The sequence below is a fragment of the Heterodontus francisci genome, unplaced genomic scaffold (genome assembly GCF_036365525.1).
Source record: "Heterodontus francisci isolate sHetFra1 unplaced genomic scaffold, sHetFra1.hap1 HAP1_SCAFFOLD_570, whole genome shotgun sequence".
NCBI lineage: Eukaryota > Metazoa > Chordata > Chondrichthyes > Heterodontiformes > Heterodontidae > Heterodontus > Heterodontus francisci.
Genome location: NW_027141150.1, coordinates 763846 through 785934, shown reverse-complemented (window position 1 = coordinate 785934; position 22089 = coordinate 763846). Strand labels below are relative to the sequence as shown.

General features: G+C 56.5%; 1 protein-coding gene across 2 annotated transcripts in view; it reads left to right on the top strand.

Annotated features, from left to right (window-relative positions):
- LOC137362297 (complement factor B-like) overlaps positions 1–22089 on the top strand; it is an 86509-nt gene that overhangs the window by 43372 nt on the left and 21048 nt on the right. Inside the window, exons 12-16 of one of the 2 annotated variants that reach the window (XM_068026701.1) lie at positions 5406–5523; positions 9504–9660; positions 9946–10031; positions 13725–13849; positions 14435–14513. In XM_068026701.1, coding sequence (XP_067882802.1) covers positions 5406–5523; positions 9504–9660; positions 9946–10031; positions 13725–13849; positions 14435–14513 — 565 coding nt within the window. Of the gene's footprint in view, positions 1–5405; positions 5524–9503; positions 9693–9917; positions 10032–13724; positions 13850–14434; positions 14514–22089 lie in introns of both variants that reach the window. The other variant, XM_068026700.1, reaches the window with a different exon arrangement.

Below are 22089 nucleotides of genomic sequence, written 5' to 3'. Positions count from 1 at the left end.
CGAGCCTGAGCTCAGCCCAAAGCCCATTCCCAAGGAATCCACCTGTCCCAGGGCTGGGCTCAGGCCGAGGGTGACAAGAAAGGAAAAAAAGGGTGTGGAGGCGGAGGCCTCTGATGACATGGAGGTCTCTGAGCCTCCGCGCCCAAGTGCGAAAAAGAGGAGAAGGCACCCCTCCACAGAAATAACACAGGGCCCTGAGGTGCTGGGCCCAGCTGTTGGAGGGGAGCTGTCTCCTGTTTCTGGTCCTCCGGTTCCCCCTACCGCCACCACCAAGGCTACAAAGTCCAGGCAGGTGCTCCCTATTCCTCAGGATGGAGGGGAGGGGATGGCCCCGGTACATGAGGCCCCTCCTGAAGGAGTAAGTGGGGCCCTGCTTGTGGTGGGGGAGCCTGGGGACTCCGCCCATTCCGCCACTGCTACTGGGTCGGGTGCCCTAAATGAAGGGGAGGGCAACGCCCCAGAGGGTCAGCCCTCCCAGCCGGAGTCCACCACCAACCAGGAGACACCCGACCTGGTGAAAACTGAGAATGTGACCCCATCTGCTGGGACTGTGGGTGCTGGCGGAGCGGGAGATAGCCTCCTCCCTCCGCCTCCGGTCTCGGCTCCGGCTGGATTTCCGGAGTCGGGATCTTCTGTCTCCCCTGGACCACACATTGGCCTGGGGGCGGAGGTGGAGGGGGGTCCTGAACTGCTGGCGCCCACAGGCTCCAGTTTCACAATCGAACCCAGAGAGGACTCCTCCGCCATCGATCCTGGGGGTGGGATCGTGACGGAGGCGGGACCAGCTGGCGCGGCCGGGACGTCCGCCCCACAGTATGTGGTGGATGTCTCGGCCGCTGGCGGTGACGACCCGGAGGAGGATGGGGATTCGGTGTTGGGCACGGAGGATGACCTTGATTCCATCGCCAGTGAGGTGGTGGAGTCCCTTGTGCCTCCCACCGAATCTCCTCTCATCCTCACGGCGGAACTCCGGGATTTCCTCGCGGCTTGCAGGGGTTGCCGCGATAAAGTTCAGCTGGCACTCGGCCGTTGGTCGAGTCTGGCGCTGATCATCCAGTCCGTCCGTGCCGCCCTGAAGAAAGCGGGCAAGCGCGCGGGCGTGAAACTGGTTGAGAGGCGCCGTTTTAATGTGTTCCTCAATGGGTTGCTGGGGGAGTGGAGGGCCAGGTGCACTTCCACTCCCTCCTCACAGTGAGGTGTTGGTGACGGGTTTTAAGTACCTTTGACATGAAGATAACCATAGCCAGCCTCAACATCAACGGCAACAGGGGGTCTCACCGCAGATTTCACAATCTCTCAGTCCTTAGGGAAGGGAGATACGCGGTGAGCTTTCTGCAGGAAACCCACACCGTTCCGGGAGACGAAGCCACCTGGCTCCTGGAGTGGCAGGGTGGGGTCTACATGAGTCACCTCACCCCTATTTCTAGTGGGGTGGCTATCTTGTTGGCCCCGACTTTTCAGCCGGAGATCTTGGGGGTCAAGGAGCTAGTGCCGGGCCGCTTGCTCCACCTCGCCGTTCGCCTGGGTAGTGTGCCGCTCCACTTTGTGAACGTGTACGCGCCCAGGCCCGGCGCGTTGCAAGCGCGCTTTTTTGAAGAAGTGTCCGCTCTCTTGAGCTCCATCGATAGCGGCGAGTGCATCATCCTCGGGGGGGATTTTAACTGCACCCTCGAGGTGGGGGATCGCTCCGGTCCCCAGCACGGCCAAGCGTCGGTGGAGAAGTTGACGGGACTGATCAGCTCTCTTAACTTGGTGGACGTCTGGCGGAATCTCCATCCCGACTCCAGCGCCTTCACGTGGAGGTCTGGAGGAGGGGGGTCGCGAATCGACCGCCTCTACATTTCGCAGGCGTACGTCTCCCGCGTCTCGGCGGCCTCCATGCGGCTGGTGCCGTGCTCGGACCACCACCTGGTGTGGGCGGAATTCACTCCGCTCCGCATGCGGGCGGGGTCCACGTACTGGCACTTTAACAACCAGCTGCTGGAGGACGAGCGATTTCGGGACTCGTTCTGTCGATTCTGGGCCGACTGGAGAAGGAAGCAGGGGGGCTTCCCCTCCTTGGGGCTATGGTGGGATGTGGGCAAGACTCACATCCGCGTCTTCTGTCAGGAGTACGCGAAGGGGTCGACCAAGAGGCGGGAAGCCGAGATCGGGCGCCTTGAGAGGGAGGTGCTCGACTTGGAGTCCCGCCTCGGTCATGCCGTCGTGGACCCAGCCCTGTGGCAGGCGTACAAAGAGAAGAAGGGCGCGCTGAGGGACCTGCAGCTCATAGGGTCCCGAGGCGCGTACGTGAGGTCGCGGATCCAGATCCTGGAAGATTTGGACCGCGCCTCTCCCTTCCTCTACTCGCTGGAAAAATGGCGGGGGGTCCGTAAGCAGCTCGTCGAGCTGCTGGCCGACGACGGATCCTCCATCACGGATCCGGAGGGAATGGGCCTCCTGGTCCGGACTTATTACATTGCGTTGTTCTGTCCGGATCCGTCCAGCGAGGATGCGCGCAGAGTTTTGTGGGAGGACCTGCCGCAGGTCAGCCCGGAGGGCGCCGAAGGATTGGAGGCTCCGCTCGCGTTGGCGGAGCTGACTGGCGCCCTCCACCAGCTCTCGAGGGGCAAATCCCCAGGGCTGGATGTGTTGACCGTGGAGTTCCTCAGGGCGTTCTGGGACGTCCTGGGGGACGATTACGCGCGGGTCCTGGGGGAAAGCCTGGCGACCGGGGAGATGCCCCTCTCGTGGCGCAGGGCGGTCATCGTCCTGCTGCCGAAGAGGGGCGATCTCCGCCTGCTTAAAAACTGGCGTCCGGTCTCCCTCCTCAGCACGGATTATAAGATCTTTGCCCGGGCTATGTCTACCCGCCTGGGCTCCGTGCTGGCCCACATGATCCACCCCGACCAGTCCTACACGGTCCCGGGCCGGTCCATCCAGGACAACATCCACCTGGTCCGGGAGCTGATCCATCTTTCCCAGAGGACTGGTCAGTCGTTCGCCTTTCTCTCCCTCGATCAGGAGAAGGCGTTCGACAGGGTGGATCACGATTACCTTTTCGGGACTCTGCGCGCTTTCGGACTCGGGCCGCATTTCGTGGCCCGGGTCCGACTTTTATACGCCGCCGCAGAGTGTCTAGTCAAAGTTAATGGGTCCTTGACGGCGCCCCTTCGCTTTGGGAGAGGAGTACGTCAGGGGTGCCCCATGTCCGGCCAATTGTATACCATCTGCGTGGAGCCCTTCCTGTGCCTGCTTCGCAGGAGGTTGACGGGATTGCCTCTGCGCGAGACGGCCATGCGGGTCGTCCTCTCGGCTTACGCCGACGACGTGCTCCTCGCAATCACAGATCCCGTTGACTTGCAGAGGATGCGCGACTGCCAGCAGACCTTTTCTGCCGCGTCCTCCGCGAGGATCAATTGGGAGAAATGTTCCGGACTCCTGGTTGGTCAGTGGCGGGTGGACTCCCTGCCGGAGGAGATGACACCTTTTGCGTGGAGCACCACGCACCTCCTCTATCTGGGAGTCCACCTTAGCCCCGCTGAGGAAGCCTGGCCGGCAAACTGGCAGGAGTTGGAGGCGAAAGTCACCGCTCGGCTGGGGCGCTGGACAGGACTGCTCCGAGTGCTTTCCTACAGGGGCCGAGCGTTGGTCATAAACCAACTGGTGGCCTCGATGCTGTGGTACCGGTTGGTCACTTTGGCCCCGCCCCCTGCAGTTGCCACCAAGATCCAGAAGAAACTCGTCGATTTCTTCTGGGGCAAGAGGAAACACTGGGTCTCTGCCGCGGTCCTGAGTCTCCTGATCGAGGAGGGCGGCCAGTCGCTGGTGTGCGTCCGCACCCAGGCTGCGACTCTCCGCCTTCGGACCCTGCAGAGATACCTGTACGTCGAGCGTCCTCCCAGATGGTGTGCGCTGGCGACGTATTTTTTCCGCCAGTGTCACTGCCTTCAAGACGACACGCAGCTCCTGGTGGAGTCCGTTAGCCGCGCCTCTCTGAGGGAGTTGCCTGTCTTTTACCAGGATCTATTCCGAGTCTGGAACATGGTCGCCTCCAGTCAGGGCGCTCCCCCGCCGGTGGATGAGAGCGCCTCGGCTGTCCGGGCGGCCGACTCCGGGGACGGTCCGGCGGGCGGAGGAGAAGCCGAAACCCCCGGGACGCCCCTCACTGCGGGTGGCGAGGGTGCTCAGGAGTGCGGAGCGATCCCGGCTGAGCTGACCCCCGCTCGGCTGGAACTGCTCATCGGACCCAGGCCCCGAAACCCTCCTCGGGAGCCGGTCCCGCACAACCCGAGCCGCCTCTCGGAAATGCCCTCCGTGCCATTCCAATCGGCGCGGAGGGGTTTCCTGTACGGGCTGCTCCTGCACACTCTCCACTTCCTCGCCCTCGTCAGCCGGCCGGACATGCCCTGGCGGTCCGCGTTGTCATCTGGCGGCGAGGGGAAACCCCGATGGAGGTCTCTCTACGCGGGAGTCTTCCCCCTTTACATCGGGGACCTGGGGTGGAGGGTGCTGCACAGAGCAGTCCCGTGCAATAGGCTTTTAAGTAGGTTCACGGACTCCCAGGCCGCCTGTACTTTCTGCGGCCTGGACGAGTCCGTGTTCCATGTTTATACGGAGTGTGCGAGGTTGCAGTCTCTCTTTGAGTATTTGAAGGGGCTGCTCCTCAAATTCTGGCTGCACTTCAGTCCCACGCTCCTGATCTTTGGGCACCCGTTGCGGAGGGGCTTGGGCCGGGAGGAGGATCTCCTCGTCGGTCTTTTCCTGGTCCTGGCCAAGGTGGCAATTCACAGGTCCAGGCTGCGGGCCGTCGGGGGGGTTCCGTCCTCCCCGATTGCCTGCCCCTCTTCCGCGGTTACGTTCGTGGCCGGGTGTCCCTGGAGAAGGAGCATGCGGTGTCCGCCGGCGGGCTTGAGGCCTTCCGCGACGGGTGGGCACCGCAGGAACTGGAGTGCATCGTCGACGCCGAGAATGGCATTTTAATTTGAGTTTTTGTTTATTTATCCGGTTTTCATCAAGTTGTTTTAAAACTGTAAATATGTAGGAAAAAAAAGAAAAAGAAAAAAAAAATGGGGGTTCGAGACAGAGTAAAGCTCCCTCTACACCGTCCTCCATCAAACACACCACACCCCAGGACAGCTCAAAATCCTCTAAGTGTGTCACCAGTAGCTTTGAGTGTATCGGGGTACACGTGAGAATGGCAGGCCAAAGGAGGTGAGGTACAGATCAGCCACAAGCTGACTGAGTGGAAGGACCTTTGCTTGAGGTCTCCTGCTGTTCCAGTTTAGCTAATTTGGAGGCGATACCTTGTGGTTTCCTGGTCCCAGTAGATTGGGACAGGGCAACTTGGGAGGGCAATGTTTGTGTGGGCCTAGCTTATTTCTGCCTGCTTTTCAAGCCTCTCCTGACCTTCCCTGCTCTTTCAGAGTGGCTCGTATTTGGGCGGAGGCTCCATTATCTCCCGGAGATGGATATTAACAGCTGCCCACAACCTATTTGGGGAGGTGATGCTGCTGAACAACACTGAGGTCACCGTGTATGTCGGTAAGTCTTAATGTTCACTTTTCATGTTGCCAATTTCCAAGCGCGTATTCGCAGGCTCCATCTGCGGCCTAGTGCTCAGTTAACTGATCTTGCCCGGTGATGGACTGACCCCCACACGCGCGCGCACACAGCAGGAACGTCCCAGGCTCCATCTGCGGCCTAGTGCTCAGTTAGCTGATCTCGCCCGGTGATGGACTGACCCCCACACGCGCGCGCACACAGCAGGAAAGTCCCAGGCTCCATCTGCGGCCTAGTGCTCAGTTAGCTGATCTCGCCCGGTGTGGGACTGACCCTCACGCGCGCAGACAGCGGGCAAGGCCCAGGCTCCATCTGCGGCCTAGTGCTGGGTTTTCCGAGCTCTGGGTCCGTGGATCAAAGGAGTGCCCTTGGGTAGAGAGAGGGAAATTGTTTCCTCTGATTGGGGAGAGCCAGAACTCCGGGTCAGAGCTTTAAATTTAGAGCGACCCCATTCAGACAGTGGCACCATTGGGATTGCGGATGGTGGGAGTGAACGGGAAGGGGTTTATCCCTCGGTTATCCCTCTGTCTGGTCTCCGTATCCCTCGGTCAGACCACACTCGGAGCACTGTGTGTCAAACTTCAGTTCATATATTTGAAATAATTCTCACAAGGACGGAGAGTTACAAATGAACAAATGACAGATTCAGTCAGAATAAATTGCCAAATTGCACCCTTTTTATTTTTATTGATTTATATTAATTATATTATTTATTATGATTAAAATATACATCAAGTGGGCACAAAGATCTTCCACATCGTTGGATGGAAATTCAAAATTTCTCTTCCTAATCTTCACCATCTTTCACCAAGGCTGCCCCGTCTTCAAGGGCCCCCATCTCTCGCATCACTCCCCCATCACCGTCTCTCCCGTCTCTCCCTGTGAGGGAGAAAGTGCACGCGTGCGTGCGTGCGTGAGAGAGTGGGTGCGGGCGTGAGGGAGAGCGCGTCAAGGGCGCGTGCGTGCGTGAGGGAGAGCGTCAGAGAGAGGGCGTGCGGCGCAAGAGCGTGCGTGTGTGAGAGCGTGCGTGAGGGAGGGAGAGAGAGAGGTCAGCGAGAGTGTGCGCGCAAGAGTGCACGGGACTGCTCGTGAGGGTGAGAGAGAGAGCGTGTGCGCGGGCACGTGCGCGCGAGAGAGAGAGAGCGTGTGCCCGCGAGTGTGAGAGCGTGTGCCCGCGAGTGAGAGCGTGTGCCCGCGAGTGTGAGAGCGTGTGCCCGCGAGTGTGAGAGCGTGTGCCCGCGAGTGTGAGAGCGTGTGCGCGCGAGTGTGAGAGCGTGTGCGCGCGAGTGTGAGAGCGTGTGCGCGCGAGTGTGAGAGCGTGTGCGCGCGAGTGTGAGAGCGTGTGCGCGCGAGTGTGAGAGCGTGTGCGCGCGAGTGAGAGAGCGTGTGCGCGCGAGTGAGAGAGCGTGTGCCCGCGAGTGAGAGAGCGTGTGCCCGCGAGTGAGAGAGCGTGTGCCCGCGAGTGAGAGAGCGTGTGCCCGCGAGTGTGAGAGCGTGTGCCCGCGAGTGTGAGAGGGAGCGCGTGTGCCCGCGAGTGTGAGAGGGAGCGCGTGTGCCCGCGAGAGAGAGAGGGAGCGCGTGTGCCCGCGAGAGAGAGAGGGAGCGCGTGTGCCCGCGAGAGAGAGAGGGAGCGCGTGTGCCCGCGAGAGAGAGAGGGAGCGCGTGTGCCCGCGAGAGAGAGAGGGAGCGCGTGCGCGCGCGCGAGTGAGAGAGCGAACGCGCGGGTGTGTGCGTGTGCCCGCGAGAGAGAGCGAGAGCGTGTGCGCGCGAGAGGGAGCGTGTGCGTGCGCCAGAGAGAGCGAGAGAGAGAGAGCGTGTGCCCGCGAGTGTGAGAGCGTGTGCCCGCGAGAGAGAGAGAGAGAGAGCGCGTGTGCGCGAGAGAGAGAGCGTGTGCATGCGCCAGAGAGAGAGAGAGCGTGTGCACGCGAGAGAGAGAGTGCATGGGCGTGCATGAGAGAGTGCGTGAGGGAGAGAGGGGAGAGCGCGAGGGAGGGAGTGCTCAAGGATGTGTGTGAGCCACCTCACTGACCCCCATCGCCTCCCAGTCCAGCAACGCCTCCATTGTAAAATTCTCCACCTCGTGGTCGAACCCCTCCGCGGCTCTCGCCACTCTCTCCCGATCTCTGCAACCTCCTCTGGCCTCCCACAACCCTCCGACTTCTCTGTGCTCCTCCAATCCTGGCCTCCCGAGCGCCCCTTCGAATTTCCATTGACCTGCGTTTGGTGACCCTGACTGGACTCGGAGTTCTGTTATTCCGTCCCTGCACCTCTTCACCTCTCTCTCCTTCTCCCAGTGTGATAGTGCTAACATTCCTGTCCCTCCTTATATATAACCCACTCTGTAAAACCCGTGTGAGTTGACTTGCCCATGTAAGCCCATTTGTGCAACAGCCCACGGCCATATATGGTCGGGTGATGCACTAAGTGTCAGGGGTCATTGTTGTCTCCCCTGCTGCTTAGCAACAGGCCTTGTGATGTCAGCGACCTCCTTGCTTGGGTTGACCAATAAATGTGAGTCAGCTGATTTCAGTGGCCAGAGACAAGTGGTCAGAGTTTGGGGACCACTTAGGGTCATGAAGAGAGAGAGAGAGAGTGTGATGATCATCCTTACTTGGATGGCCTACATCCTTGGGCTGGAAGGGACGGCGGGCCCCCCCGCGGTCACCTGGCCCTGCCCTTTCACCCCTGACCTCCTGGCCGGATGGGGGCAGCCCCACGGCCTCCAGGCCGGGCTGGGAGCCGGGGAGAGCGGCCCCTCCCGTTTGGGGCGCGGTCTGAAGGTCGAGCCCGCGGGCAGGCCGAAGTTCAGGCGGCTGGCCGCAGAGCTTCGGCGGATCGACTCACGGGCGGGCGGAGAACTCGTCTCGTGGGGCGGCCTGGCTCAAGCTCGAAGGAAGAATGGGGCCCCGCCTCGATGACAGCAGTCGGCATAGATGAGGCGCTGGGAGCCCACACGTATCAGTATTCCGTGGAACTGTTAAGATCATAATTTTGTAGAGAGAGATGGAATTGTATAGATATTTAAATAAATCCTCAGTTTCCACCCTCTTTGCGTCTTTTTCTGTCCCTCATGTATTGGGTCCAATTTTAACAGTCATGGACGTGTGTTATGCTGAATTTGAATCATTCGAAACCTGAATTAAACTTTAAAAGGAAAGCAAAGAACTTAAATTAAAAAGAAAGGAGACAGAGAACTGAAAAAGAATCACCTTTCGCAGCTAAAATGGCCATCGCAATTTGTATCTGAACACCCTACACGTCAACGTATTGAGGTAGCTTGAGAATTTTTAATGAATTACCTGGTCCTCCCTTCAATTAACGTGACATTAAAGGCAGTCTTGGAACATTAACACTGGTGGAGATGGAACTGTCAAAGGGTAATTCTGGAACAATGGGACCCTGAGAGATTGAGAATCCTTAGGCATGATAATTTGCAAATGAGAGAATACACTGGACCATCATGTGACAGACTCTCTCCATCTGTGTGAAACGGGTCGCCCCCTTCTCTCGACGGACGAGAACCTGAGTTTGACCAATGAAGATCCCAAGTGGAGTCTTCCTCTTACTCTCCGTCTCTCCAGGTGACATTGCAAGTTCGAACCCTGACTGCTGGTTGCAGAACATCCAAGTCTCTCCCTTTTTATACAGTTCCACCACCCCCTCGCCCCCCGCCATCAATCTTGACCTGTCACTTCTTTGTAAAGAACTTCTCCAGGTGTCCAAAGTTCTCTGTTGTTTATTGAGCTGGAAGTCAGGTGGTTTCCCAGAAAGGCTTAGAGTTTTGGGATGAGCTGAAATTTACGGAGGGTGGACGGTGGGAGGCTGGCATGACGTGCGTTGCGGTTGACGACGGGCAATCGGTGCCAGTCTTGCCGGCGAGACCCACAAACCGCGAGTGAAAGACCAAGAAACGGGCACACCCTTGTCTCAACTCACAGCCATCTCAAAAATCATCTTTCCAGGTTCCGTCACGCGACGCGAGGAGAACCGGCGTGAAGTGGCGGAGGTGCACGTGCATTCCCGGTACAACAATACCGACGCGTCTCGGAATGAAAACTTCGCGTATGACATCGCCCTGCTCCGTCTGAAGGAAGACTTAACCTACAGCGACAAGATCTGGTCTGAACCATCCTTGCCTTTTACCCATCAATGTAAGGGGGCCGTCAATATAAGACGGTCAGTAATAAATCCACTGGGGGAATTCAGGAGAAACGTCTTTCCCCCAGAGAGTGGGGGGAATGTGGAACTCGCTCCCACAGGGAGTGGGTTGAGGTGAATTGTATTGATGTATTTAAGGGCGAACTGGGGGGGGGAGGGGGAGAGGGGCTTGCCCTGTATGCCTGAAAACCCGTCTCTATTTGTTGCCATGCTAACAGGCCCTTCTCTCCCTGCCTCTCCCGTCAGGCCTGTGTGCCTCCCCTGCACCAAGGAAGTGAGCGAGTTCCTGCCTTCACCATCTGGAGACTGGAAATATCAGTGCAAATATCAAGGTATGTGAACCACATTAGTATAAGTGTCAGCAAAGGTCCCCTGCCCTCTCCCCTCCAGAAGGCCCGCAGCCTGGACCTGTGAATTGCCCGTGGGGAATCCCCGGGGGGGCTTCGGCTACTCCTCCGCCCGTCGGTCCGTCCCCGGAGCCGGCCGCCCGGACAGCCGAGGCACTCTCCTCCGCCGGCGGGGGAGCGCCCCTGACTGGAGGCGACCATGTTCCAGACTCGGAAAAGATCTCGGTAAAAGACAGGCAACTCCCTCAGAGAGGCGCGGCTAACGGACTCCACCGGGAGCTGCGTGTCGTCTTGAAGGCAGTGACACTGGCGGAAAAAATACGTCGCCAGCGCACACCATCTGGGAGGACGCTCGACGTACAGGTATCTCTGCAGGGTCCGAAGGCGGAGAGTCGCAGCCTGGGTGCGGACGCACACCAGCGACTGACCGCCCTCCTCAATCGGGAGACTCAGGACCGCGGCAGAGACCCAGCTGGCAGTCGCGCATCCTCCGCAAGTCAACAGGATCTGTGACCGCGAGGCGCACGCCATCGGTGTAAGCCGAGAGGACGACAATAAATCGGCGCCTCTCAACCAGTTTCACGCCTGGGCCCTTGCCCGCTTTCTTGAGGGCGGCACGGACGGACTGGATAATTAGCGCCAGATTTGACCATCGGCTGAGGGCCAGCTGAACTTTATTGCGGCAACCCCTGCATTCCGTGAGGAAGTGCCGGAGTTCTGCCGTGGGGATGAGAGATGACTCGGTGGGAGGCACGGGGGACTCCACCACCTCACTGGCGACGGAATCCTCCGTGCCCCACACCGAGTCCCCATCCTCCTCCGGGTCGTCACCGCCAGCGGCCGACACATCCACCACACACTGTGGGGCGGACGTCCCGGCCGCGCCAGCTGATCCCGCCTCCGTCACGATCCCAACCCCAGGATCGATGGCGGAGGAGTCCTCTCTGGGTGCGCATTGGTACCAGCAGTTCAGGAACCCCCTCCACCTCCGTCCCCAGGCCAATGAGCGGTCCAGGGGAGAAGGAAGTGCCTGACTCCGGAAATCCAGCCGGAGCCGAGAGCGGAGGCCATCTCCCGCACCGCCAGCACTACAGGCCCAGCAGACGGGTCAACATTTTCACCTGGATTTTATCCTGGGATGGCCGACCCTTTGGGGCCTGGCCCTCCCCTCCATTGAGGGCCCCCGACCCAGTGGCAGAATGGGACGCGTCCCCAGGCTCCCCCACCACAAGCAGGGCTCCACTTGCTCCCCCAGGAGGGGCCACGTGCACAGGGGTCTCCGCGCCTTCCTTCCACTCGGCTGGGCACCTGCCTCCCTGCCGAAGGCCGTGAAAACTATGAGGCCTTTGAGGACACCTTCACGCAGGCCTCAATTGACATGTTGGGGTGGGGATAGCTGTTCACTCCCAGGGCTAGAAGTGATCAGCTTGAATGGTGATGGGGCCATGTGGGCGGCTGCAGAGGTGTTAGAGGGCCCCGCCACCGGCACAGATGGGCTCGTCATGGGTCAAGAGCTAAACGCCACCCCAATTATAGGCTTACGGGCAGCTTCAGCTGACCCAGGCTGGGCAATTGGGGTGGGCAGGGAGCTTCGTTCTATGTTTAATGCAACTGCGTAGTTGTGGGATAGTAGTGGGAAGTTGTGTGTGGAATCAGAGGAGATAGGGGAAGTGTTAAATGAATATTTTTCGTCAGTATTTACAGTAGAGAAAGAAAATATTGTCGAGGAGAATATTGAGATTCAGGCTATTAGGCTAGATGGGATCGAGGTTCACAAGGAGGAGGTGTTAGCAATTTTGGAAAGTGTGAAAATAGATAAGTCCCCTGGGCCAGATGGGATTTATCCTGGGATTCGCTGGGAAGCCAGGGAGGAGATTGCAGAGCCTTTGACCTTGATCTTTATGTCGTCATTGTCGACAGGAATAGTGCCGGAAGACTGGAGGATCGCAAATGTTGTCCCCTTGTTCAAGAAGGGGAGTAGAGACAGCCCTGGTAATTATAGACCTGTGAGCCTTACTTCAGTTGTGGGTAAAATGTTGGAAAAGGTTATAAGAGACAGGATTTATAATCATCTTGAAAAGAATAAGTTCATTAGAGATAGTCAGCACGGTTTTGTGAAGGGTAGGTCGTGCCTCACAAACCTTATTGAGTTTTTTGAGAAGGTGACCAAACAGGTGGATGAGGGTAAAGCAGTGGATGTGGTGTATATGGATTTCAGTAAGGCGTTTGATAAGGTTCCCCACGGTCGGCTATTGCAGAAAATACGGAAGAATGGGATTGAAGGTGATTTAGTGCTTTGGATCAGAAATTGGCTAGCTGAAAGAAGACAGAGGGTGGTGGTTGATGGCAAATGTTCATCCTGGAGTTTAGTTACTAGTGGTGTACCGCAAGGATCTGTTTTGGGGCCACTGCTGTTTGTCATTTTTATAAATGACCTGGATGAGGGTGTAGAAGGGTGGGTTAGTAAATTTGCGGATGACACGAAGGTCGGTGGAGTTGTGGATAGTGCCGAAGGATGTTGTAGGGTACAGAGGGACATAGATAGGCTGCAGAGCTGGGCTGAGAGATGGCAAATGGAGTTTAATGCGGAAAAGTGTGAGGTGATTCACTTTGGAAGGAGTAACAGGAATGCAGAGTACTGGGCTAATGGGAAGATTCTTGGTAGTGTAGATGAACAGAGAGATCTTGGTGTCCAGATACATAAATCCCTGAAAGTTGCCACCCAGGTTAATAGGGCTGTTAAGAAGGCATATGGTGTGTTAGCTTTTATTAGTAGGGGGATCGAGTTTCGGAGCCACGAGGTCATGCTGCAGCTGTACAAAACTCTGGTGCGGCCGCACCTGGAGTATTGCGTGCAGTTCTGGTCACCGCATTATAGGAAGGATGTGGAAGCTTTGGAAAAGGTGCAGAGGAGATTTACTAGGATGTTGCCTGGTATGGAGGGAAGGTCTTACAAGGAAAGGCTGAGGGACTTGAGGTTGTTTTCGTTGAAGAGAAGGAGGAGGAGAGGTGACTTAATAGAGACATATAAGATAATCAGAGGGTTAGATAGGGTGGATAGTGAGAGTCTTTTTCCTCGGATGATGATGGCAAACACGAGGGGACATAGCTTGAAGTTGAGGGGTGATAGATATAGGACAGATGTTAGAGGTAGTTTCTTTACTCAGAGAGTAGTAGGGGCGTGGAACGCCCTGCCTGCAACAGTAGTAGACTCGCCAACTTTAAGGGCATTTAAGTGGTCATTGGATGGACATATGGATGAAAATGGAATAGTGTAGGTCAGATGGTTTCACAGGTCGGCGCAACATCGAGGGCCGAAGGGCCTGTACTGCGCTGCAATGTTCTATGCACTGCTCCCTGCAGAATTGTACAGCTCCCACCCGTTGTTCTTGCGGCCTCCCCCAACAGTCCAAATCAAATACAAGTCTGGTGCTTGACACCCACCTCCTCTTGTTTGAAAAGTCTTTCCCTCCGCTGCGGCAAATGTGGTTCAGAATTTTGCAGCGCTCTCCTCCTCCAACTGACTGCTGCTGCGCGTTGCTGCAATCAGCGCTCAGCAATCCAATTAGGCAGCAGCCAACCGCTGCACCTGTCCTGGGAGTGTTTGATGGGGACAGCGTAGAATTCCGTTTCAGGCTTGGTGTCTGAACTAAACAGTGGGTTTTGCACGAAATTTAGATCGGATTCTGACCGGATACAGTGGGAACGAAGCACGTGAAATCACGGGATACATTTCTGGCTGGGGACTTACAGCAAAAAACCGGACTTCTTTCTCTTTACAGTACGGGCGCATTTCGATTAAGGTAAGCGTTTTTAGTTCGTAGAATCTCGGAACAATACAGCACAGGCGGAGGCTGTTCTGTCCATCGTCCCTGTGCTGGCCCTTTGGTCGAGCTTTCCAATTAATGCCTCTGTCCACCCCCCTGCTCTTTCCTCATATCCCTGTAAATTTCTCCCCTTCGAGCATTTCTCAGACTCCGCTTTCAAAAGGTACCATTGAATCTGCTTCCATTAGCCGATCACCTTCAATCTGTGTCCCCTCTGGTTTCCCCACCCTCCCGCTAACTGGAAACAGTTTGTCTTTATTTACTCCATCCAAATCCTCTCTGATTGTGAACGCCTCTTAACCTGCTCTGCTCCAAGGAGACCAACCCCTGATCTCCTGAAAATGCCTCTCACATCTGCCCCTCCCACCTTCCCGATTGAAGCCCTCGGACGTCCACTCCCATGTGTCTCTCTTTCTCTCCCTCCGCCTCCCTGCTGCTGTTTCTCCGCTGTCTCACCGTCCCTCGTCTGCACCTTGCACCCCACCCCGTCAGGCCAGGGTGCTCCAGGGCGGCTCAGAGGAGTGAAGACTGACTCGCTCTCCCTCCTCTCACCCTCGACAGCCTCGGGACCAGTGCCTGAAGGATGACCTCGATGAAAGTCAGCTATGTGCCAAGGGAGAGGGCGTAGACACATGCCGAGGTAAAAGGCATACTACATTACTCCTAATAACAAATCTGGTTAACTTACTCTTCCCCAATGGGAACCCTCTCTATATCCCACTGTTCCCCAGTCTGTCCTCTCTCTATATCCCACTGTTCCCCAGTCTGTCCCCTCTCTATATCCCACTGTTCTCCAGTCTGTCCCCTCTCTATATCCCACTGTTCCCCAGTCTGTCCCCTCTCTGTATCCCACTGTTCCCCAGTCTGTCCCCTCTCTGTATCCCACTGTTCCCCAGTCTGTCCCCTCTCTGTATCCCACTGTTCCCCAGTCTGTCCCCTCTCTATATCCCACTGTTCCCCAGTCTGTCCCCTCTCTATATCCCACTGTTCCCCAGTCTGTCCCCTCTCTATATCCCACTGTTCCCCAGTCTGTCCCCTCTCTGTATCCCACTGTTCCCCAGTCTGTCCCCTCTCTATATCCCACTGTTCCCCAGTCTGTCCCCTCTCTGTATCCCACTGTTCCCCAGTCTGTCCCCTCTCTATATCCCACTGTTCCCCAGTCTGTCCCCTCTCTATATCCCACTGTTCCCCAGTCTGTCCCCTCTCTGTATCCCACTGTTCCCCAGTCTGTCCCCTCTCTATATCCCACTGTTCCCCAGTCTGTCCCCTCTCTGTATCCCACTGTTCTCCAGTCTGTCCCCTCTCTATATCCCACTGTTCCCCAGTCTGTCCCCTCTCTATATCCCACTGTTCCCCAGTCTGTCCCCTCTGTATCCCACTGTTCCCCAGTCTGTCCCCTCTCTATATCCCACTGTTCCCCAGTCTGTCCCCTCTGTATCCCACTGTTCCCCAGTCTGTCCCCTCTCTATATCCCACTGTTCCCCAGTCTGTCCCCTCTCTATATCCCACTGTTCCCCAGTCTGTCCCCTCTGTATCCCACTGTTCCCAGTCTGTCCACTCTCTATATCCCACTGTTCTCCAGTCTGTCCCCTCTCTATATCCCACTGTTCCCCAGTCTGTCCCCTCTCTATATCCCACTGTTCCCCAGTCTGTCCCCTCTGTATCCCACTGTTCCCCAGTCTGTCCCCTCTCTATATCCCACTGTTCCCCAGTCTGTCCCCTCTGTATCCCACTGTTCCCCAGTCTGTCCCCTCTCTATATCCCACTGTTCCCCAGTCTGTCCCCTCTCTATATCCCACTGTTCCCCAGTCTGTCCCCTCTGTATCCCACTGTTCCCCAGTCTGTCCCCTCTCTATATCCCACTGTTCCCCAGTCTGTCCCCTCTCTATATCCCACTATTCCCCAGTCTGTCCCCTCTCTGTATCCCACTGTTCCCCACTCTGTCCCCTCTCTATATCCCACTGTTCCCCAGTCTGTCCCCTCTCTATATCCCACTGTTCCCCAGTCTGTCCCCTCTCTGTATCCCACTGTTCCCCAGTCTGTCCCCTCTCTATATCCCACTGTTCCCCAGTCTGTCCCCTCTCTATATCCCACTGTTCCCCAGTCTGTCCCCTCTCTGTATCCCACTGTTCCCCAGTCTGTCCCCTCTCTATATCCCACTGTTCCCCAGTCTGTCCCCTCTCTGTATCCCACTGTTCCCCAGTCTGTCCCCTCTCTATATCCCACTGTTCCCCAGTCTGTCCCCTCTCTGTATCCCACTGTTCCCCAGTCTGTCCCCTTTCTGTATCCCACTGTTCCCAGTCTGTCCCCTCTCTATATCCCACTGTTACCCAGTCTGTCCCCTCTCTATATCCCACTGTTCCCCAGTCTGTTCCCTCTCTATATCCCACTGTACCACAATGTGTCCCCTCTCTATATCCCACTGTACCACAAAGTGTCCCCTCTCTATATCCCACTGTTCCCCAGTCTGTCCCCTCTCTATATCCCACTGTTCCCCAGTCTGTCCCCTCTCCATATCCCACTTTTCCCAGTCTGTCCCCTCTATATATCTCACTGTTCCCCAGTCTGTCCCCTCTCTATATCTCACTGTTCCCCAGTCTGTCCCCTCTCTGTATCCCACTGTTCCCCAGTCTGTCCCCTCTCTATATCCCACTGTTCTCCAGTCTGTCCCCTCTCTATATCCCACTGTTCCCAGTCTGTCCCCTCTCTGTATCCCACTGTTCCCCAGTCTGTCCCCTCTCTATATCCCAGTGTTCCCCAGTCTGTCCCCTCTCTATATCCCACTGTTCCCCAGTCTGTCCCCTCTCTATATCCCACTGTTCCCCAGTCTGTCCCCTCTCTATATCCCACTGTTCCCCAGTCTGTCCCCTCTCTATATCCCACTGTTCCCCAGTCTGTCCCCTCTCTATATCCCACTGTTCCCCAGTCTGTCCCCTCTCTATATCCCACTGTTCCCCAGTCTGTCCCCTCTCTATATCCCACTGTTCCCCAGTCTGTCCCCCAGTCTGTCCTCTCTCTATATCCCAGTGTTCCCCAGTCTGTCCCCTCTCTATATCCCACTGTTCCCCAGTCTGTCCCCTCTCTATATCCCACTGTTGCCCAGTCTGTCCCCTCTCTATATCCCACTGTTCCCCAGTCTGTCCCCTCTCTATATCCCACTGTTCCCCAGTCTGTCCCCTCTGTATGTCCCACTGTTCCCCAGTCTGTCCCCTCTCTATATTCCACTGTTCCCCAGTCTGTCCCCTCTCTGTATCCCACTGTTCCCAGTCTGTCCCGTCTCTATATCCCACTGTTCCCCAGTCTGTCCCCTCTCTATATCCCACTGTTCCCCCGTCTGTCCCCTCTCTATATCCCACTGTTCCCCAGTCTGTCCCCTCTCTATATCCCACTGTTCCCCAGTCTGTCCCCTCTCGATATCCCACTGTTCCCCAGTCTGTCCCCTCTCTATATCCCACTGTTCCCCAGTCTGTCCCCTCTCTATATCCCACTGTTCCCCAGTCTGTCCACTCTCTATATCCCACTGTTCCCCAGTCTGTCCCCTCTCTATATCCCACTGTTCCCCATTCTGTCCCCTCTCTATATCCCACTGTTCCCCAGTCAGTCCCCTCTCTATATCCCACTGTTCCCCAGTCTGTCCCCTCTCTATATCCCACTGTTCCCCAGTCTGTCCCCTCTCTATATCCCACTGTTCCCCAGTCTGTCCCCTCTCGATCTCCCACTGTTCCCCAGTCTGTCCCCTCTCTATATCCCACTGTTCCCCAGTCTGTCCCCTCTCTATATCCCACTGTTCCCCAGTCTGTCCCCTCTCTATATCCCACTGTTCCCCGGTCTGTCCCCTTTCTGTATCCCACTGTTCCCCAGTCTGTCCCCTCTCGATATCCCACTGTTCCCCAGTCTGTCCCCTCTCTATATCCCACTGTTCCCCAGTCTGTCCCCTCTCTATATCCCACTGTTCCCCAGTCTGTCCCCTCTCTATATCCCACTGTTCCCCACTCTGTCCCCTCTCTGTATCCCACTGTCCCCCAGTCTGTCCTCTCTCTATATCCCACTGTTCCCCAGTCTGTCCCCTCTCTATATCCCACTGTTCCCCAGTCTGTCCTCTCTCTATATCCCACTGTTCCCCAGTCTGTCCCCTCTCTATATCCCACTGTTCCCCAGTCTGTCCCCTCTCTGTATCCCACTGTTCCCAGTCTGTCCCCTCTCTGTATCCCACTGTTCCCCAGTCTGTCCCCTCTCTATATCCCACTGTTCCCCAGTCTGTCCCCTCTCTATATCCCACTGTTCCCCAGTCTGGCCCCTCTCTATATCCCACTGTTCCCCAGTCTGTCCCCTCTCTATATCCCACTGTTCTCCAGTCTGTCCCCTCTCTGTATCCCACTGTTCCCCAGTCTGTCCCCTCTCTATATCCCACTGTTCCCCGGTCTGTCCACTCTCTATATCCCACTGTTCCCCAGTCTGTCCCCTCTCTATATCCCACTGTTCCCCAGTCTGTCCTCTCTCTATATCCCACTGTTCCCCAGTCTGTCCCCTCTCTGTATCCCACTGTTCCCAGGCTGTCCCCTCTCTGTATCCCACTGTTCCCCAGTCTGTCCCCCAGTCTGTCCTCTCTCTATATCCCACTGTTCCCCAGTCTGTCCCCCAGTCTGTCCTCTCTCTATATCCCACTGTTCCCCAGTCTGTCCTCTCTCTATATCCCACTGTTCCCCAGTCTGTCCCCTCTCTGTATCCCACTGTTCCCAGTCTGTCCCCTCTCTCTTTCCCACTGTTCCCCAGTCTGTCCCCTCTCTATATCCCACTGTTCCCCAGTCTGTCCCCTCTCTGTATCCCCCTGTTCCCCAGTCTGTCCCCTCTCTATGTCCCACTGTTCCCCAGTCTGTCCCCTCTATATATCCCACTGTTCCCCAGTCTGTCCCCTCTCTATATCCCACTGTTCCCCAGTCTGTCCCCTCTCTATATCCCACTGTTCCCCAGTCTGTCCACTCTCTATATCCCACTGCTCTCCAGTCTGTCCCCTCTCTATATCCCACTGTTCCCCAGTCTGTCCCCTCTCTATATCCCACTGTTCTCCAGTCTGTCCCCTCTCTATATCCCACTGTTCCCCAGTCTGTCCCCTCTCTATATCCCACTGTTCCCCAGTCTGTCCCCTCTCTGTATCCCACTGTTCCCCAGTCTGTCCCCTCTCTATATCCCACTGTTCCCCAGTCTGTCCCCTCTCTATATCCCACTGTTCCCCAGTCTGTCCCCTCTCCGTATCCCACTGTTCCCCAGTCTGTCCCCTCTCTTTATCCCACTGTTCTCCAGTCTGTCCCCTCTCTATATCCCACTGTTCCCCAGTCTGTCCCCTCTCTATATCCCACTGTTCCCCGGTCTGTCCTCTTTCTGTATCCCACTGTTCCCCAGTCTGTCCGTCTCGATATCCCACTGTTCCCCAGTCTGTCCCCTCTCTATATCCCACTGTTCCCCAGTCTGTCCCCTCTCTATATCCCACTGTTCCCCAGTCTGTCCCCTCTCTATATCCCACTGTTCCCCAGTCTGTCCCCTCTCTATATCCCACTGTTCTCCAGTCTGTCCCCTCTCTATATCCCACTGTTCCCCAGTCTGTCCCCTCTCTATATCCCACTGTTCCCCAGTCTGTCCCCTCTCTATATCCCATTGTTCCCCAGTCTGTCCCCGCTCTGTATCCCACTGTTCCCCAGTCTGTCCCATCTCTATATCCCACTGTTCCCCAGTCTGTCCCCTCTCTATATCCCACTGTTCCCCAGTCTGTCCCCTCTCTATATCCCACTGTTCCCCAGTCTGTCCACTCTCTATATCCCACTGTTCCCCAGTCTGTCCCCTCTCTATATCCCACTGTTACCCAGTCTGTCCCCTCTCTATATCCCACTGTTCCCCAGTCTGTCCCCTCTCTATATCCCACTGTTCCCCAGTCTGTCCCCTCTCCGTATCCCACTGTTCCCCAGTCTGTCCCCTCTCTGTATCCCACTGTTCCCCAGTCTGTCCCCTCTCTATATCCCACTGTTCCCCAGTCTGTCCCCTCTCTGTATCCCACTGTTCCCCAGTCTGTCCCCTCTCTATATCCCACTGTTCCCCAGTCTGTCCCCTCTCTGTATCCCACTGTTCCCCAGTCTGTCCCCTCTCTATATCCCACTGTTCCCCAGTCTGTCCCCTCTCTATATCCCACTGTTCCCCAGTCTGTCCCCTCTCTGTATCCCACTGTTCCCCAGTCTGTCCACTCTCTATATCCCACTGTTCCCCAGTCTGTCCCCTCTCTATATCCCACTGTTCCCCAGTCTGTCCCCTCTCAGTATCCCACTGTTCCCCAGTCTGTCCCCTCTCTATATCCCACTGTTCCCCAGTCTGTCCCCTCTCTATATCCCACTGTTCCCCAGTCTGTCCCCTCTCTATATCCCACTGTTCCCCAGTCTGTCCCCTCTCTATATCCCACTGTTCCCCAGTCTGTCCCCTCTCTATATCCCACTGTTCCCCAGTCTGTCCCCTCTCTATATCCCACTGTTCCCCAGTCTGTCCCCTCTCTATATCCCACTGTTCCCCAGTCTGTCCCCTCTCTATATCCCACTGTTCCCCAGTCTGTCCCCTCTCTATATCCCACTGTTCCCCAGTCTGTCCCCTCTCTATATCCCACTGTTCCCCAGTCTGTCCCCTCTCTATATCCCACAGTTCCCCAGTCTGTCCCCTCTCTATATCCCACTGTTCCCCAGTCTGTCCCCTCTCTGTATCCCACTGTTCCCCAGTCTTTCCCCTCTCTGTATCCCACTGTTCCCCAGTCTGTCCCCTCTCTATATCCCACTGTTCCCCAGTCTGTCCCCTCTCTCGATCTCACTGTTCCCAAGTCTGTCCCCTCTCTATGTCTCACTGTTCCCCAGTCTGTCCCCTCTCTATATCCCACTGTTCTCCAGTCTGTCCCCTCTCTGTATCCCACTGTTCCCCAGTCTGTCCCCTCTCTATATCCCACTGTTCCCCGGTCTGTCCACTCTCTATATCCCACTGTTCCCCAGTCTGTCCCCTCTCTATATCCCACTGTTCCCCAGTCTGTCCTCTCTCTATATCCCACTGTTCCCCAGTCTGTCCCCTCTCTGTATCCCACTGTTCCCAGGCTGTCCCCTCTCTGTATCCCACTGTTCCCCAGTCTGTCCCCCAGTCTGTCCTCTCTCTATATCCCACTGTTCCCCAGTCTGTCCCCTCTCTATATCCCACTGTTCCCCAGTCTGTCCTCTCTCTATATCCCACTGTTCCCCAGTCTGTCCCCTCTCTGTATCCCACTGTTCCCAGTCTGTCCCCTCTCTCTTTCCCACTGTTCCCCAGTCTGTCCCCTCTCTATATCCCACTGTTCCCCAGTCTGTCCCCTCTCTGTATCCCCCTGTTCCCCAGTCTGTCCCCTCTCTATGTCCCACTGTTCCCCAGTCTGTCCCCTCTATATATCCCACTGTTCCCCAGTCTGTCCCCTCTCTATATCCCACTGTTCCCCAGTCTGTCCCCTCTCTATATCCCACTGTTCCCCAGTCTGTCCACTCTCTATATCCCACTGCTCTCCAGTCTGTCCCCTCTCTATATCCCACTGTTCCCCAGTCTGTCCCCTCTCTATATCCCACTGTTCTCCAGTCTGTCCCCTCTCTATATCCCACTGTTCCCCAGTCTGTCCCCTCTCTATATCCCACTGTTCCCCAGTCTGTCCCCTCTCTGTATCCCACTGTTCCCCAGTCTGTCCCCTCTCTATATCCCACTGTTCCCCAGTCTGTCCCCTCTCTATATCCCACTGTTCCCCAGTCTGTCCCATCTCCGTATCCCACTGTTCCCCAGTCTGTCCCCTCTCTTTATCCCACTGTTCTCCAGTCTGTCCCCTCTCTATATCCCACTGTTCCCCAGTCTGTCCCCTCTCTATATCCCACTGTTCCCCGGTCTGTCCCCTTTCTGTATCCCACTGTTCCCCAGTCTGTCCGTCTCGATATCCCACTGTTCCCCAGTCTGTCCCCTCTCTATATCCCACTGTTCCCCAGTCTGTCCCCTCTCTATATCCCACTGTTCCCCAGTCTGTCCCCTCTCTATATCCCACTGTTCCCCAGTCTGTCCCCTCTCTATATCCCACTGTTCTCCAGTCTGTCCCCTCTCTATATCCCACTGTTCCCCAGTCTGTCCCCTCTCTATATCCCACTGTTCCCCAGTCTGTCCCCTCTCTATATCCCATTGTTCCCCAGTCT